At 43.2% G+C, this 18,641-nt stretch overlaps 1 protein-coding gene across 3 annotated transcripts in view; it reads right to left on the bottom strand.

Moving 5' to 3' along the window:
* The window catches only part of OSMR (oncostatin M receptor), a 55,502-nt gene that overhangs the window by 15,223 nt on the left and 21,638 nt on the right, over positions 1-18,641 (bottom strand). For all 3 annotated transcript variants that reach the window (XM_083703451.1, XM_083703450.1, XM_083703452.1), the window contains 5 exons: positions 18,142-18,396; positions 17,155-17,287; positions 14,952-15,100; positions 12,796-12,935; positions 202-367 (listed from right to left, as the gene is read on the bottom strand). In XM_083703451.1, coding sequence (XP_083559577.1) covers positions 202-367; positions 12,796-12,935; positions 14,952-15,100; positions 17,155-17,287; positions 18,142-18,396 — 843 coding nt within the window. The remainder of the gene's footprint in view (positions 1-201; positions 368-12,795; positions 12,936-14,951; positions 15,101-17,154; positions 17,288-18,141; positions 18,397-18,641) is intronic.

Raw genomic sequence — 18,641 nt, forward strand, 5'->3', positions numbered from 1 at the left:
GGAGATTGGGGAGGAGTGGGTCATCTACTGCATACATTTTTTATTCTTTTGCCATTTTTCATTCTGCACATTCAAAAAGTGAAAAAGCTCCCTTTTGACCATTTCCCCACAATTTTTGGAAAATGGGCAAACAGCATCCTGCAGTAGAGGATTATAAACCTGGTCACCCCAAATCTCTTCCCCACAACATGAAATCCTTACCAGCTTCATTTGTTGGGATAGTTTTACTTTCGCTCCATTCGCTCCAGTTCCAAAAATGTCTAGCTGCACCACAGCGTACTTTTAACGTGTAGTTTGTAGACGGCTGCAACCCATCTAGGATAATTTGGGGATGTGAATCTTTACTGTACTGCACTGTAACGTTTTTCTGCAAAACATGAACATTAAACATGTTTAGGGTCAAACTAAACCACAGAGCCTAGGACTTGTTGATCAGAAGGTCATCGGTTTGAATCCCCGTGATGAGGTGAGCTCCCGTTGCTTGGTCCCTGCTCCTGCCAACATAACAGTTCAAAAGCACGTCAAAGTGCAAGTAGATAAATAGGTACCGGTCTGGCGGGAAGGTAAACGGCGTTTCAGTGTGCTGCTTTGGTTTGCCAGAAGCGGGTTAGTCATGCTGGCCACATTGTGGCATCTGAATATAGACTGCATTTTTAATCAAGACTTATATTGGCTTATATCTTGATCAGGTTCCTAAATTAAATGGGCTTAGATTTTCAAATGTTTCATGCCAGGCAGAAAGAACCTTGGCAAGAGGTTTTTCTCCTAAGACAAGGGGGCCCCACTGATTTATAGCAGAAAAACAATTCTCAAAGTCATAAAAAAGGGAGAATTACATATGCTGCCCCAAGGCTGAGAAAACACAATTAAAGGCAAGGGTAAATAGTAAAATAATACCAATGTGCCTCCCAGTAAAATGAGCCAGATCTTCTTTCTAAGGTTGAAAGGCCAAGAGCAGTGAAAAAGGCAACTGGCTTGGCTAGAAGAAAAGAGAGCATTTTTGGGAAATTTTCTAAAACTGTTGGGAAGAGCTAATGGGAGAAGCATCTAGCTGGCTGGGAAAGGAGGGGGAAAGGGGGGAGGTGTAAACTGAAGAGGCTTCTTTTTAAAAGCTGTTTTTTACTGAGTTCCTTTTTACTTTACAAAGGCTTTATTCTTTTAAAAGGCTACCTATGATAAGTGAATGAAATATATTAGCTTAAATATATTGGCTTAAATGTAATTATGCAAAGGATTTAAGGAATGCTAGATTCTTATTTCATATGGTTGTAAGAGTTGTATTTATCCTGAAATTAAGTCAGCCACCAGCCTAGCCCCCCTGCTAGACAGAAGACGCCATCCAAGCACTCTTGATATATATGGTTGTCAGGCATTTGTTTAGAAACTTTCAAATGAAGGAAATCTTTCAATATTGATGTGAAACTCAAGATCCTTGACATCTGTTGAACATAAAAATGTAAGATTAAACATTTGTTTTAGAAGGCAATAGGGCAAGGAGGGCAAGAGGTGAGCTGGTAATTAAGATTCCATGTAAGATATATTATTACTTATTTGTCATTTATATATAGCTCTTTGTCTCCCTTATAAGGGCAAGGAAGTGGGTGTATCTTTTGTGGGTGTATCTTTTGTGATTGGTTCTACCAAACAGCCAATAGGAATTTCAACCAGGCTGATTGGACAGAGGCAGCCACAGGAGGAGCAAAGGGGGCTGGATTAAGGGAATATAAGTGCTGGCCAGGATGGCAAGAGGCAGGCCAGAGCTTGGTAACCATATACCACTGAGCCTCTCATTTATTTGTCTGACAAATAAATTATTATTTTAATTTCTCTATTGCTGCGTTGAATATTTCATTCCAGCTAAGCGTTAACCACAAGCAGGGTGCTACATTTTATGGTGCCACTGTGACTCGGATAAGTGGTCTGCTGGAACGCAGCCCCTTCGCCCTACTGGGCAGGGTACAAGAGAGAGGACCACTGCTTACCCAGCGCGCACTGGTAAATTTTTCCAGGGGGAACGCAGAAGACTCGTCTGTCTGATACCCTGCTCATTGGCGGCGACGGACCGGGGGAAACAGGGAACCAACCAAGGGTAAGTGCACAAAGGGATTTTTGGCCCTCCAATTAATTGGGAGGAAGAGAAGTCTTGATCAAACTTCTGCGTCTCAGTAAGGGGAAACTGAGTACGCTAGGTGGTTGGGTACATCAGATGTTGGTCTGGTGGAGGAAAAGGGAAAATTGGGAGGTAGAGTGTGGTGAAGTATCTAGCGCATTGTATGTGTGAGAAAGTACAGAGCAATCTGTAGCTGACCTGAGTGTGGAGTGACTGAGTGGATACTTCACAGGGCCATACAATGGGAGTTGGGGGTTCAAAGGGGGAAAATACACCTCTTGAGTGTATGTTAAATAATTTTAAGAAAGCCTTCTCAGGGGCATATGGAGTCAAAATGACGCCAGAGCGCTTGAGAACGTTATGTGAACTAGAATGGCCGAAACAAAATACTGAATGGCCATCTCAGGGAACTTTTGATATAAATTTAGTAAGCAAACTTTGGTCTAATATCGCCAAAGAAACTGGAGGGTGCCCAGAACAATTTCCATATATAGATTCCTGGCTGAGCACATTAAATAAAAATCCTCCATGGATAAGGGAATGCAAAGTCAAACGATGCAAATTATTGGCTGTAAAAGCTGAAGCTAGGAAAGGAATCTTGCCAAATAAACTCAAACCCATTTTTGAGGGACCAGAGGAAGAGGTGCTTCCACCTCCACCCTATGCTCCACATCGAAGGGAGCTTAATTCAAACACTCCGCCAGTTGTAACCCCAAGGCAAGAAAGTGGAATGAATAATGGGAGTGGAGTCACAGAGCTTGATTCCTTGATAGATTATGATAAATATCTTCAGGAGGCATTGAAGTCCTATAATAAAGCCCAAGCAGAAGTGGTTATTCCACCTGTGACTCCTAATAGACCTGCATCTACAGTCTCCTTTAGTGGAACAACTGATTGCCCACCCCAAACCCCTGTACATCCAAGTCCCAGAGAATTATTACAGAAGTTACAGGGAGACCTTGATCGGTCAGCAAGCAATACAGCCAGGCGTATAAAGCTGCTAAAAGAACGCCTTGGGACAAATACCATCCCCTATGATTTGAGGCCCCTAGAGCAAAGCGAAGAGAAAGGTCACGTAGTAGCCCCTCTTAGAAGAGTATTTGATGCACTTGAGGAGCCTGCGCTGGTTAACGGGCAACCCGGACCACGGCCACCTCGAACTTCGACCCTGCAATATATTCCATTCACAACTACAGATTTGATGAATTGGAAAACACACACCCCATCTTTTGCAGAAAAACCTCAGGCTATGATGGACTTGGTGACTTCAATAGTAAATACTCATAGCCCTACTTGGACAGATTGTCGCCAGCTCCTAAATACTCTTTTCACCACTGAGGAAAGGAGAGACATAATTGAAAAGGCACAGATATATTTGCGTGAGCAGGCCAGAGTGGGAAATATTTTTAATATTGACCGTCATCTCCAAGATAACTTTCCCTTGGAAGATCCTAATTGGGATCCAAACAATGGAATTCATCTGGCCAGACTTACCACCTACCGCCAGACACTTGTGCAAGGTATCCGCAGGGCATGCCAGAAGCCCACTAATATGTCTAAAGTCTCAGAAGTAGAACAGAAACCAAATGAGAGTCCAGGAGACTTTTTAGAGAGGCTGCAAGAAGCCTATCGTATATGGACTCCTTTTGACCCTGAAGCCCCTGAAAACAGCAGAATGATTACTGCTACATTTGTGGCCCAGTGCGCTTCTGATATTCGTAAGAAAATTCAGAAATCAGAAGGATGGGAAGGGATGCTGATGAGCCAAATTATGGCCATTGCACGCCGAGTTTATCGGAATAGGGATGAGGCTGAGAAGCAAGAGAAGAAGAAGTGGCAGAAGGAAAAGATGGTAATGCTAGCCACAGCAGTGAAGCAAGACCACCGCCCCTTAAATGGAGGGAGAGGGCGAGGAAGGAATCCACCACTGGGAAGGAATCAATGTGCAAATTGCAAGAAGGAGGGTCACTGGAAGCGGGAGTGTCCTGAACCCCTGAGGTTGGAAGAAGTACGCCCAGGCCCAGGCCCAGGCCCAGGCCCAGGCCCAGGCTCCGGCCCAAGAAACCAGGGACGGGGACGGGGAATGATCCGAAATGGAAGATATCAGAGACCAGGACAAGGACAGAATAGAGACAATTTCATTGGACTGGCAGAAGAGGATTTTACTCAAGACTAGGAACGACCGGACTCCATAAAGTTAGGCTTCCAGGAGCCCACGGTCACGATTCAATTAGGGAGCCATTTAATAGACTTTATGATTGATACTGGGGCTGAATACTCAGTACTCCCAGAACTATTGCAGAAAAAGGCATCCAAAAGTGTAGTCATTAAAAGTGCCACTGGACAGTCAGCTAAGAGGTCTTTCCTCCAACCTTTGGAATGCCAGATTGGGGGACATCGTTTAACCCATCAGTTTTTGTATATACCTGAGTGTCCAATACCTCTCTTAGGCAGAGATATGCTGTCCAAATTGCAGGCCCAAATCACCTTCACTCCTCGAGGTCCAGAAATGAAACTGCCATCAAAAGCAGCAGGAATAATTACCCTCTCAGTACCCAAGGAACAATCATGGCGCCTAATGTCAGCCCTGCAAGTCCAACCCACATTGGATACAGAATTAAACAAGCTCCTCCGAACTCTACAGGTGCCACCAGGAGTATGGGCCGAAAATAGCCCACCAGGAATGGCTAAGAATATAGCTCCAATTGTAGTAACCCTAAAACCTATGGCTACCCCCGTATCTGTAAAGCAATATCCCTTACCCCGGCGAGCAGCAGAGGGCATCCAGAAACATTTGGACCGCCTATTAAAATATGGTCTGCTTAAGCCTTGCCAATCAGAATGGAACACACCCCTTTTGCCTGTTCGAAAACCTGGGACAGATGAATACAGGCCAGTGCAGGACTTGAGGCTCGTAAACCAGGCTATCGAGACCTTGCACCCAAATGTACCAAACCCATATACCTTGTTGAGTTTGATCCCACCAGAAGCAACATTTTTTACTGTATTGGACTTGAAAGATGCATTCTTCTGTTGCCGGCTGGCACCACAGAGCCAACCTATATTTGCCTTCCAGTGGGAAGACCCTTTGACAGGAACAAAAGGCCAGCTAACCTGGACAAGATTGCCCCAGGGATTTAAAAATTCCCCAACTTTATTTGGCACTGCCTTGGCGAGGGATCTAACAAGTTACCCCTCAATACCGGGAGAAAAGGTGGTTCTGCAATATGTAGATGATCTTATACTAGCGGCAAAGGATTTTAATACCTGTAAAGAAGGGACAGAGGAACTGCTCCACTTGCTCTGGGAAGCTGGCTACCGAGTTTCCCAGAAAAAGGCACAGTTATGTTTAGAAAAGGTCAAATATTTGGGCTTTGACATCTCACACCAACAACGAGCATTGAGACCAGAGAGGAAAGAAGCTATTTGCCTTATCAAGGAACCTACCACAAGAAAACAACTTAGAGGATTCCTGGGAACAGCAGGGTTTTGTAGACTATGGATACCTGATTTCAGCAGTCTGGCCAAGCCCTTACATGAAAGCACTCGAGGTGCAGAAAAGGACCCATTCGTATGGGGACCTGAGCAGAAACAAGCCTTTTTAGTTATCAAACAACGACTTATGGAGGCCCCAGCCCTTGGATTGCCTAATTCGGAAAAACCCTTTCAGCTGTATGTACATGAACAGAATGGGATTGCAGCTGCAGTCCTGACCCAGAGATTAGGAAGTTGGAACCGCCCAGTAGCTTATTTGTCTAAACAATTGGACTCAGTAGCAAAAGGATGGCCTCCATGCCTAAGGGCAGTAGCGGCCACTGCAAGCCTTGTCAAAGAAGCTGATAAATTTACCTTCGGCCAGACGATGTATGTGAATGTACCTCATGCTGTTCTGACACTCATGGAATATAAGGGTAGTTATTGGCTAACGAACCCAAGGATGGCTAGATACCAAGGCCTATTGTGTGAAAATCCCAGGATTCATCTACGAGTAGTGAATATGCTCAATCCAGCGACTTTGCTGCCCCTACCAGAGGTAGATGATGAGGAATCACATGATTGTCTCCAAGTAATGCATGAAGTTTATTCCAGTAGACCTGATCTGAAAGATGAACCATTGAAAAATCCAGATGTTGTATATTATACGGATGGTAGCAGTTACCTTCATGAAGGTGCCAGACGAGCAGGATATGCTGTGGTCACCAATGAGGAAGTTGTGGAAGCTGAAGCTTTGCCTGCTGGCACATCAGCACAAAAGGCTGAACTTATAGGCTTAACTAGAGCTCTGCAATTGGCAGCTGGATGTAAGGCAAACATCTATACTGATTCTAAATATGCCTTCTTAACCCTGCATGCACATGGAGCTCTATGGAAAGAAAGAGGTCTAATAGGAGCCCACGGGAAGGCCTTGAAATATGGACCTGAAGTAGAAATCCTGTTAGAAGCAGTATGGGCTCCAGAACAGATTGCTGTAATGCACTGCAAAGGTCATGGACGAGGAAGGGATCCAATAACCAGAGGAAATCATGCTGCTGACAAAGCAGCCCGAGAGGCAGCCCAAAAGCCTGTGGGAGGATTTATAGCAGCCCTCATACCAGAGGTAGTTCCAGAAGAAGTTAAACCTCACTATACCCCAGAAGAGAGGAAGTGGGCTGAACAGGAAGGAGCGGTTATGAAGGACGGTTGGATGATCCTGCCGGACAATAGGATTTATGTACCTCATCATCTAGCAGGCACAATTGTAAGAAATTATCATGAATCTACTCACCTTGGCGGTACTGCAACCAGAGAGAGTCTCAGTCGGAAGTTGTATATTATTAATCTATCACAATTAGCAACTTGCATTTCACAGAAATGTGTTCTTTGTGCTAAAAACAATCCCAGGCAGGGACCAGTACAACCTCCTGGAATTCAACATGTGGGATATGTCCCCATGGAAAGTCTAATTGTGGACTTCACAGAGCTGGTCCCTTCTAAGGGATTCAAGTATCTCCTTGTGTTTGTAGATACTCTTACCGGATGGGTTGAAGCTTTTCCCACCCGAACTGAAAAGGCACGAGAGGTAACTAAGAGACTCCTCACTGAATTGATCCCAAGGTTTGGATTACCTAGATGCATTGGAAGTGATAATGGGCCAGCGTTCATTGATCAAGTAGTACAAGATGTATGTCGAGTCCTACAAGTAAAATGGAGACTGCATGCAGCATATAGGCCTCAGAGTTCAGGGAAAACTGAAAGAATGAATCGGACTCTGAAAACCCAATTGGCAAAATTAACCCAGGAAACGGGATTGGGATGGGTAGATGTGTTACCCATAACACTGTTTCGTGTTCGGTGTGCACCCACAAAAAGACTTAAGTTGTCACCTTTTGAGCTCCTGTATGGGAGACCGCCCTCCTTTGTTCAGGATATTCCAGCTGACCTTAAACAAATAGGAGATCATGTGACACAGGGACAAGTGCAATCTCTCTCCCGTGTTTTTGTTTCTCTTAACAGGTGGGCCCTCGAACGCACGCCGTGCAGCATTGCCGAGCCGATTCATCAGTTCCAGGCTGGCGATAGCATATGGGTGAAAGAGTGGAAACGTGATCCACTTGCACCAAAGTGGCGTGGACCTTACACCGTCTTGCTCTCTACTCCAACAGCGGTGAAGGTAGCTGAGGTGACCCCCTGGATTCATCACTCTCGTTTGAAGAAGTCCGAAGGCAGTTGGACGTGCAAAGGTGACCCCTCTAATCCTTTAAAACTAACTCTCTCCAAAAACCCCTGTATCTAGCCCTACCGGGAACGGGCTAGGTCACGGGCAACATTTGACGACCGGCCTGCTGCAGCCACAACCTGGAAGCTGGCTGACCTGCGCACGCCTGAAGCTTGAGGAGCGTCTGAACCAGCGACTGTGAACGGAAAGATTCTCTAATACAATTGATTGACTGCCCCCTTGTGGAACAATTATCAGAGATATTACTCATTGGGGATCCTCGGGATATATGTTTTGGTCTTGGTGGTACCCCATTTCTGTCACTGGGGGAATTATATTGGGGCTAATAATTATTTGCTATCACAATAAGGTAATCTTTTGTGGAAGGAATGCATATACTAGACATCAACATGATTTTATTATTAATCCTGATCCCTTGGGAAGGGGAAGGGTCCTTGAATCTGACCAAATTGGCTAAATATGGATTCAGCCATGACCACAATATGTGGGTAGGCTTAGCTGAAATGGTAGCCAATGTTGCAAATAGGACCAATTGCCTTGTTTGCTCTCTTGGGCCAGATGATTCAGAGGGAGGTATGCCCTTATTACCGATACCATTAGATGCCATTGGTATGGTAAGCGAAATGCCACACCAAACAGAAATACAGAATTTCCCCGGATGGAACTCAACTAAACCATTACGAGTTATACCTGTACAAGGGGAATTCTGTGTACATAAATCATCAGATGCAGCTGATTCTCCCATGATAGGCTCTTCTCATTGTCACTATACTTGGGATTATATTAAGAATAGTCATACCTGGGCACACGGTACTACCTATCGAACTCGGAATACCTTGCCCTGTGCACCTCCTTTTATTCACGCATGGAAAGTGGTGTGGAACATAACTGTGACAGAAAAAGGCAATCTAACATACTGCACTGTGAACTCTCTACCTCTTTTGGTATTTCGCCTTCTGTACTCCACGTACCAAAAACCTCAGACCCGATGGTTGTGGTGGATATGTGGAGAATGGGCATACAAAAAGCTCCCTTCCAAATGGAGTGGGACTTGTTTCTTGGGTTGGGTATTACCACCAATGTGGATTATGCCCACTAGTTCGGCCAGGCGAACACGAAGGAATGCTGATATTTCTCATATAGCAGGAGGAAGTACCCAAAGTTGGAGCGGTACTGATGATTGGCCGCCAGAGCGCATTATAGCCTATTATGATCCTGCCTCCTGGAATCCTGGTGAGCTCATACAAGGGGCACGGGATCCTATTTATAATCTAAACAGAATAATTCGATTGCAAGCAGTAGTGGAACTTGTAACCAATGCAACGGCCCAGAGTTTGAGACTTATTGCACAACAGTTGGATGAAAGTAGAGCCGCCATTTTGCAGCTGAAAATGGGAATGGATTATGTACTTGCCAGGCAGGGAGGCCTATGTGGAGTCTTGAACTTGACAGGGAATGCCTGTTGCTTTAACATTTCAGATAATGGTGAGGCAATCCGTGTGTTGGCCACAAAGATGGAGAATATAGCACATGTCCCAGTACAAACATGGGAAGGATGGGATATGGGATGGCTCACCAATTGGTTACCTAATGTCACAGGACTCAAAGGGATACTATTGTCTTGCTTGTTTTTCTTGACAGTAGTGGTAATGGTTTTATGTATGATGCCATGTATCATTTCATGTTTTAGAAGTACAATTAGCAAGATGGTTTCAAATGAAACTCTACCTCATATCATGGCCCTATACAGAGCTTTACCTCAGGAATATGATGAAGGTCAAGCTATCAAGGACATTTGGGATGAAGGTCCTTGAGCTTGAAAGGGGGGAATGTGGCATCTGAATATAGACTGCATTTTTAATCAAGACTTATATTGGCTTATATCTTGATCAGGTTCCTAAATTAAATGGGCTTAGATTTTCAAATGTTTCATGCCAGGCAGAAAGAACCTTGGCAAGAGGTTTTTCTCCTAAGACAAGGGGGCCCCACTGATTTATAGCAGAAAAACAATTCTCAAAGTCATAAAAAAGGGAGAATTACATATGCTGCCCCAAGGCTGAGAAAACACAATTAAAGGCAAGGGTAAATAGTAAAATAATACCAATGTGCCTCCCAGTAAAATGAGCCAGATCTTCTTTCTAAGGTTGAAAGGCCAAGAGCAGTGAAAAAGGCAACTGGCTTGGCTAGAAGAAAAGAGAGCATTTTTGGGAAATTTTCTAAAACTGTTGGGAAGAGCTAATGGGAGAAGCATCTAGCTGGCTGGGAAAGGAGGGGGAAAGGGGGGAGGTGTAAACTGAAGAGGCTTCTTTTTAAAAGCTGTTTTTTACTGAGTTCCTTTTTACTTTACAAAGGCTTTATTCTTTTAAAAGGCTACCTATGATAAGTGAATGAAATATATTAGCTTAAATATATTGGCTTAAATGTAATTATGCAAAGGATTTAAGGAATGCTAGATTCTTATTTCATATGGTTGTAAGAGTTGTATTTATCCTGAAATTAAGTCAGCCACCAGCCTAGCCCCCCTGCTAGACAGAAGACGCCATCCAAGCACTCTTGATATATATGGTTGTCAGGCATTTGTTTAGAAACTTTCAAATGAAGGAAATCTTTCAATATTGATGTGAAACTCAAGATCCTTGACATCTGTTGAACATAAAAATGTAAGATTAAACATTTGTTTTAGAAGGCAATAGGGCAAGGAGGGCAAGAGGTGAGCTGGTAATTAAGATTCCATGTAAGATATATTATTACTTATTTGTCATTTATATATAGCTCTTTGTCTCCCTTATAAGGGCAAGGAAGTGGGTGTATCTTTTGTGGGTGTATCTTTTGTGATTGGTTCTACCAAACAGCCAATAGGAATTTCAACCAGGCTGATTGGACAGAGGCAGCCACAGGAGGAGCAAAGGGGGCTGGATTAAGGGAATATAAGTGCTGGCCAGGATGGCAAGAGGCAGGCCAGAGCTTGGTAACCATATACCACTGAGCCTCTCATTTATTTGTCTGACAAATAAATTATTATTTTAATTTCTCTATTGCTGCGTTGAATATTTCATTCCAGCTAAGCGTTAACCACAAGCAGGGTGCTACATTATGACCCGGAAGCTGTACGCCGGCTCCCTCTGCCAATAAAGCGAGATGAGCGCCGCAACCCCAGAGTCGTTCATGACTGGACCTAATGGTCAAGGGTCCCTTTACCCTTTACTTACAGCTTTCTATTGTTAAAAACCCTTTGTTGCATTTAAAATAACGTGTTATGCAATACATCCATCCACATTAGAAACTAATAAGATGCAGAGCTGGGCTATATCAAAAGGAATCAAGTTTCAACCAGGACTTTCGTGTTAGACCACACACTCCAACACTGGTCAGCAAGGAGTCCTAAGCTAGACCTGGCTATGGGTGGGACCTTCGTTTAGAACATGGCTGTGCTGTTGGTGTTCAATCTATATATTTCACAGGGTCTTTAAAGGTATAGAAGACTTGTTACGATGCGTGCTTATTTGCTTTGGTTGAAAGCACCAACTTTTTGTGCTCACAGCTTTAACAATGAATGCTATAAACACATCCATGATTACATGGAAGCCAGCCCAGCTCAATATAGTAGTCTCATTCACACATCATAATCAGCATTGGCTGGTCCACTGGGGCAAATGAGGCACTGCTCCACCAACCTCACTCTGTCCTCAGGCAGCCCACACCTGCCTGACTTCTTTTTTTGCACCCAGTCTTGGCTATCAGCTTCTTCTTCCTTAGGCTCAGCATTGCCATTGTGGAACTAAGTTGGGAGGAGGATGGGAACAGAACTAGAATTAGTTGGCTTTGCTTGACATTGACTGTGGCTCCACCTATTTCTGTCCTACTGGTCACAATGGGCATCCGTCACACCACCGATCACAGTAAGGCACAGTTTACGGCTTACAATGAACAAGCAGATGACTCCCACTTCATTCCTTCCCTAACACAAGCAACCCACCCCCCACCCCCCATGGCTTGTTGTGTGAATGCAGGACCACTGTGGCTAGTTCAGGAGAAACAAACAACCAGGAAGACAATAACATAGCTAGGCATCAGGTTGTGGTTTGTTTCAAGGGAAGTGACAGCAAATCAAATTTCATGGGCTATTCATGGGTGCTTTAGTTGAGATTCCTGCACTGATTAGATGACGCTTGGTGTTCCTTCCAACTCTACAATGCTGTGATTTTATTTTGTTTCTATACTGCTTTATATCTTAAAGAAAAGAAGCGAAATCTCCCCTGTTGGTTCAGGGGAGAAGTGGCAGAATAACTCATTTGCTGTAAGCCATAAACATGGCGTCCCAAAAACTTGGGAACAAGTGTTTTCCTTTGTAAGCATTCGCAGGAATGCACTATATGCCACATCTTGACACACAGGGATCCCTTCAGGAGCTGAAAGTTTTGTGCCACATTAAAAAAAAATACTTTGCTTTTGCAGACTAATCTGGCTATTCTTTTTTTAAAAAAACCATTGCATTTACTGAATTTTCACACAGAATACAGCAAGAACCATAACACTGTTAATGTTAACTTTAAAGCATAACAAATATAAAGAAAGAAAACCAAAACAAGTCTGTAAAATGGATGGGAGTAGGACCTTGACCAATACAGTGTTACAAATTATTGCTTTCCCAACCACAGCTGCTTATGTGTGGACAGGGGACTTAAGTTATTTTCTTTTTTTACAACCATGTACAATAAAACAACACCAGGTTTCATAAAATTTGTATGCCTCTGAACCTTTTTTAAAAAGTGTACATTTTGTAAGTAAGCTTTTCCTTTAGCACTAGTTTCCATACTTCTTAAAACAATCATGCAAAAGATTGCGTCTAGTGTTTTCTAAGCTCTCCGCCATCACTATAGGTTGAGCAATTAACAGGAAAGCCACAAATGTTATGAATCTGAAAAAGACCAACACACATTTCTTTGTGCTAATCATGTTTGCTTCTTACCTGTTCCCCATCACGAGAAGCACCATGAATTTCACATAACAGCAAGAGGGCTTCGCTTATTTCATTTATCTGCCATTGTAACTGGATGGCAGTAGCGTTTGTATAAGCTGCACGGAGTTTGTAGGGGGCTGCAGGATGAACTAGTTTGAAAGGGAGAAAGAAAAATGTACACTTCTGAAAGAGCAATTCAGTGAATTTGGACAGTAAAAAAATGTGCAATAATAACTCTGAATTATTTCAGGATAGTTTCATAGAATACCATGATAAAAACTGGAGATGCCTCTGCTGCAGTTTGTAATCTGTCTTGGAACATAAATTCAGATAAGAGGAAGTGAGAGTGCTACTGCTGCTATTTATAAATACAGTGCCTTTTTCTTAAAAAAATTTTTAGGGTTACTCTCATTTTCCTACTCACATTGAAATACTGCCCCTCAATGAAGCCAAACTGAGACTCACAAAATGTTTAGGGCTATGTGTCCCCCCAGAAAAAAGCACCGTATAAATAAATATATGCTAGTAGATACTTGGTGGGTAGGTCTGCTTGTCTCAGTTGTATTTTGGTTCTGCTAGTAGTCATTATAGTCCCTATATGTTAATTGTTTTAGTTTTATGTTACTGTTTTCAGAAGGATAGCTTATCAAATTGTTCTGTGCTGTCACAACAGCTTTTTTGTGTTATCTACTTGTGATATTTGTACAATGTTGTAAGATGCTCCAATATTTCTTTGAAATATGGTGCAGTATACAAATCGTTGAAATGAAAAAGGCCCAGTTATAAACTCTGGCAGCTCAAAATGCTTGCCCCAAATCCAAGCTGAACATTGCAACACACAAACATGCCACACACGTACTTCTTCTCCAGCACAATTTTTAATTCAAGAAAAGTAAAAAGTCAACTAATTTCCCCTCTCTCCCAGCACCAACCTGCTTTTGCTAAAAAGGTGGGACAAGGGAAGAAAATAAGGTCTCCCTCGCTCATCTCAAATGCCAACAGGGCACTGAGCCAAGTTTCCCAGAAGTCCTGCTGTGTTTCCCAACATCCCTGGCATTGGGTTCACAGCTATAGCAGTACCAAAGAGGGAGAAGGGAGAAATGAGAGAGAGCAGGAAAACTAAGGTGAGGGAGCGAGCAGGAGATAGGTGCATTGATCAGAGCATTTAGTTGCTATTTTTGTCCATGAGTGCCAGTCTCAGTCCAAATCAAGCCTGGGGGGAACTGGTGCTTTCAGTATCCCTATCTGCGGCTAATCTCCCTTGCATAATATTGGGTGGACCATCCCTTACAACAACAACAACAAAACCCCACCCCACCGATAACCTGGTATAGATCCTTCTGAAGGTCATGTCAACATTCATTGTTAATATAAATGATATGCTTTGACTATTATTATTTTATTCATTCAGCAGCTAAATGTAGTTCACCCTACAGGCAACTGGGGGGGGGAATTCCATATTGTTCTTGTTTTGCACCCCGTTTAAGTTCTGGAGGCAATTAAGTTGTGTATCAGGCCAATGGCACATCTAGTCCAGAATCCTGTTCTCATAGCAGCCAACCTGTAAGGAAAGAGCAGCAGGAAATTTGGAGCTGGATCTTTATCACATACTGAAACTGGGAAATACCAAGGGGGCAACGCAGTGCATTGCAAGCACCCCCATCTCATGGGTTAAAATTAACACAAGCATTTAGTTTGGCCTTATCTCACTGGTAGAGCACTTGCTCTGCATGCAGGAGATTCCAGCATCTCCAAGTAGCCCTTCTGAAACCCTGGGGAGCCAATGCTCTTCAGGATAGACAATATTGAACTAGATGGACTTGGTGCTCAGCAGAAGGCAGCTTTCTGTGTTCCTAGTTCTTCTGCTTCCATTGGTAGCAGTAAGGAGTATCATCCTCTTATCACTTGGGAGCAAACAGAGCAGTGTAAAAGGGAGATATTTACTGAGATTTACCAATCTGGAATTTCAAGCTTGCCCAGAATTCTCTTTGTGCAAAGGAACTGGATCACCTAAGAGTTTGTTTTACCCACTTGGGGATGTCAAAGTGTAGCTTAAATTTTTGTTTAATGTTTTGCCCCAGCTGCAACATGCAGGAGCCTATTCTTTATTTTCAGATGGTGGTAGTAGGTAAAGTGTAACACCGATAGAGAAAATAAGCTCTTACCTCTGTGGGCTACATCAACAGTAAGATTGGTAAGTTTCTCTCCAATGCAATTTCTGGATGTCAGTATTAAATTGTATATGGTTTGCTTGCCAATCTTGAATGAACAGGGTTGGGAAGAGGTCGAGCTGCAATACGTTTCATTGGAAGAACTTTCAAGACATGGTGATTGAGGTTTCGGAGGGGAAGAAAAGAGAGTTTATTGTTCTTCCATCAGAAATGGAATATTTGGACCATAATAAGAGTGGAAATCAAGGTTTAAAAAAATGCATACATTCCTCCCACCCACCACCCACACCACCCCCAGTAGGGCATGTTGAATTTTTCAACTTTCAAATTCCAAAAATGAGGGGAGCTAAAATGTTGTAACTTTACTTGAGATTTCAATATATATTTTAGTTGAATTAATATAATTTAGTTTTGCTTGGTAAGTAAAATGTGTGTAAAAATGCATAGAAATCATTAAAAATGATTGCCAAGTACTTGCAGTTTTATTATTATTATTATTATTATTATTATTATTATTATTATTATCAGAGCTGCCTCTAGGTCCCAGCTCACAGAGGACCAACACTAGGCTGTCGTAATGTACAAAAGTCTTTATTGAAGTTCAGTTTCCATTTCAAAGCCCCAGCGTGCAGCCCTACGTCTTAAACCCTAGATGGGCGAAGTCCCGTCTGAGTCTCCTCCCCTTTGACACCAGTTTAAGATCCTAGCCCTGCTCCACCTTTTCCGCTGCTCTCTCCTCCTCTGGGTCCTCCTGCCCGTTGGGGCATTGCCCTTTCTGGACTCTTCCGACGCTGAGTCGCTTAGCTCCTCCCCCTGCCTCCGCCGGGCTTTAGGACCCGGTTCCCAATCCTCATCCTCTGCTGTCCCGCACTCCTGTACATTTGAACTTGCCTCTCGCGCCAACCCAGTGACCTTTCTCCTAACCGTTACACTACTTCTGTCACTGCTTCCCTCTTCCGGGATACTGGCCGGATCTGACCTCCCCTCCGTTGTCCGACTCTCCGATGGAGGCGTGGTCAGCTCTGCCTCGTCTTCTCTTCCTGGTGGGGAATGCACTGGCCCCGATACTTGGGACTCTTCCCCCCCACTCTGCTCTGGTGGGGAAGCTGGCCCCGATTTCCAACTACTGCTCTGGGAGTCCCTGCTCCCCCCTTGCTCCTGGGGTGTTCCCCTTGGGAACCCCCTACCCCTGGCCACTGGCGCCCCCTTCTGTGAATCTTCCGATTCGCTGGAGAGGCTCATGGAATCCCTCGGGCCACTGTCATCTCCTACGCTCCCCTCGGATTCCTCCCCCTCGCTCTCCATTTCCTCCCCCTCCTGTGCCTCTGCTCCTGAGCCCCTGACAATTATTATTATTATTATTATTATTATTATTATTATTAAGCATTACTTGACATTTTCAGAAGGTAAAATTAAAATTCTTTGGTTTTTCAAAAGCAGTTTATGTGCTTCTTCTTCAAACGTAGACTTACCAAGCTAAATGTTGTCCAATCACAAAAAGAATAGCAGAGTTGAATTCCTCACACTCAAAAACATATTTTAAAGTCCCCTCACTTAAGAAGTTTGCAAAAATTAAGTTTCACCCCCTAAAATGACACACCCTACCACCTCCACAACAAATTCCTAGTTAGCACTAACTAGGTTTCCAGCGTGACCAATAGTCAGGGCTCTCAGGGATGATGGGAATAGTATCTTAACATCATCTGGAGGGCTATAGCACTTACTGATCAGCACTTACTGTTCCCAATCCTAACCCTGCTGAAAGCCATCTAATTAGACTTTACTTTGATTTTGACCTGTTTTTAAGAGGTAATTTAATTATTGTTTGATTTTATACTAATGTTATATATTTGATGTTAGCCACCCTGAGCCTGACTTCGGCCGGGGAGGGTGGGATATAAATAAAAGTTTATTATTATTATTATTATTATTATTATTATTATTATTATTATTATTATTATTATTGGCCCCTTCACCCCTAGGGCACAAAGGTAAAGTGTTTCCTCTACCTAAGTCCTGTGTGCAAATAATCCATTTGATCCAACCCTCTGGTCATCTTCCAGGACACTTTCTGTCCCTGTAATTCATTTCGTCAACAACTCATTTCCTCAAAAAAAGGTATACTATGATGGCTGGCATAACTGTTGTCACTTCCTAAGGATCTCTCCTGTCAGGATTAGGGTTTCAGAACACTTACCCATCAGACAAGGTGAAGCTTGCTGGACATAGCAACTCAGCATCTGTATTTTTAGCACCAGGGAGCCAGGTACACTCTAAGTTAATCATGTCTTCTGTTTTGCAAGCTAAGTCTTTGGGTTTATCAGGCTGGTCTGTTGAAACAAGACTGGGTTATAATGTTTTCATCTTTCATTTCATTCTTTCAACCACCTTTGAAAACAATTACTCTTAGGGTCAGCTGTGAGCACACCATCAACTGACTACCAATTTTGCAGATCCAATCAATCTGATCTGATATTTTTACCACCTTTGATAGAGCCGGTCATGGTGACTTTCTGGATATTCATTTATTAGGATAATTTATATCAAAGCTTTCTACTTTGCAAACTTTCACTCAAGGTGGCTGATAATGTCCAAAGAACAGAACACTCATCAGCAGTCTTTTTAAAGCTGGAAACTGCATGGCAAATTATTAAAACACCCAATCCAGGCCCAAAAAACATGGGGAATTAAAAAGCACATGTGAACAAAACTCATCACCAGATGTAGGAACTTAACAAGACATGGGGCACAAACTGAGGTGTGACCACATAAACAACTCTCTCATTCTTCCCAACTTAACCTAGCACCCATCCATATCTTGGGGTGTGTGCAGAACAGGAGGAGGCAGTCCTTTGGAAAGAGGGTGAGGAACATCAAATGTCTCTCCCCCTGGTCTTCATCTAGCCCACAGGACTCTCCTCAAGCCAGGCACACCAGTGGTCCTCCTCAAGTTCTCTTATCAGATAGAAGGTGCCCTTGAACTGTGATAAGGCCTCTTGCTCAGAGGATAAAGAGAAGCTCTGGTCAGGAGGAAAGAAGGTTCCTCACTCCTGCTTCAGGACATGAGCTCCTCTTCAGATATTCCTGTTACAAAACTTCATGAACCTGGCCAGTAAGTACAAAAAGCTGCTCAGATGGACACAATCCCCTCCCTCAATGGAAACACCAAATATTTTCTGCTTACTGGTCACAAAGAGAGATGCACTTTCGGAATCACACTGGATAGTGTAGCCAAGTCTCTTGGAACGGGTAACATTTTTCAAAGTAACTAATACTCTTCGTTGCAGTCCAACGTTCATCTGCTTATCACCAAAATAAAATTTCGGTACACTCTTATTTTCCGCCCCAATGCAGCAATACTTGACGTCAGAACCCATTTCAACGAACTTATTGCCCTCTGGCCATAAGAAATGCCAGCGAATGTTTACGACATCCAGCCCTGAACAAAGAAGGGGGGGGGGGAGAGATTTGCTTGTACATATAATTGTGACAATGAAACAGGCACCCTTTGAAGCATTCAAGCCCCACTCCGTAAATTAAGAGTTTTAATTTAAAAATAAAAAAAAAATAGTTTCCAGGGCAACAATTCCTACCAGAGAATAAACACAACAGACACAATGAGGCTTACTTCTGAAGAAGTATTATAGGATTACGTTTCATTCATTGTAACTAGAACTCACTGTA

The sequence above is a fragment of the Podarcis gaigeae genome, assembly GCF_964106915.1.
Source record: "Podarcis gaigeae genome assembly, chromosome: 11".
Lineage (NCBI taxonomy): Eukaryota > Metazoa > Chordata > Lepidosauria > Squamata > Lacertidae > Podarcis > Podarcis gaigeae.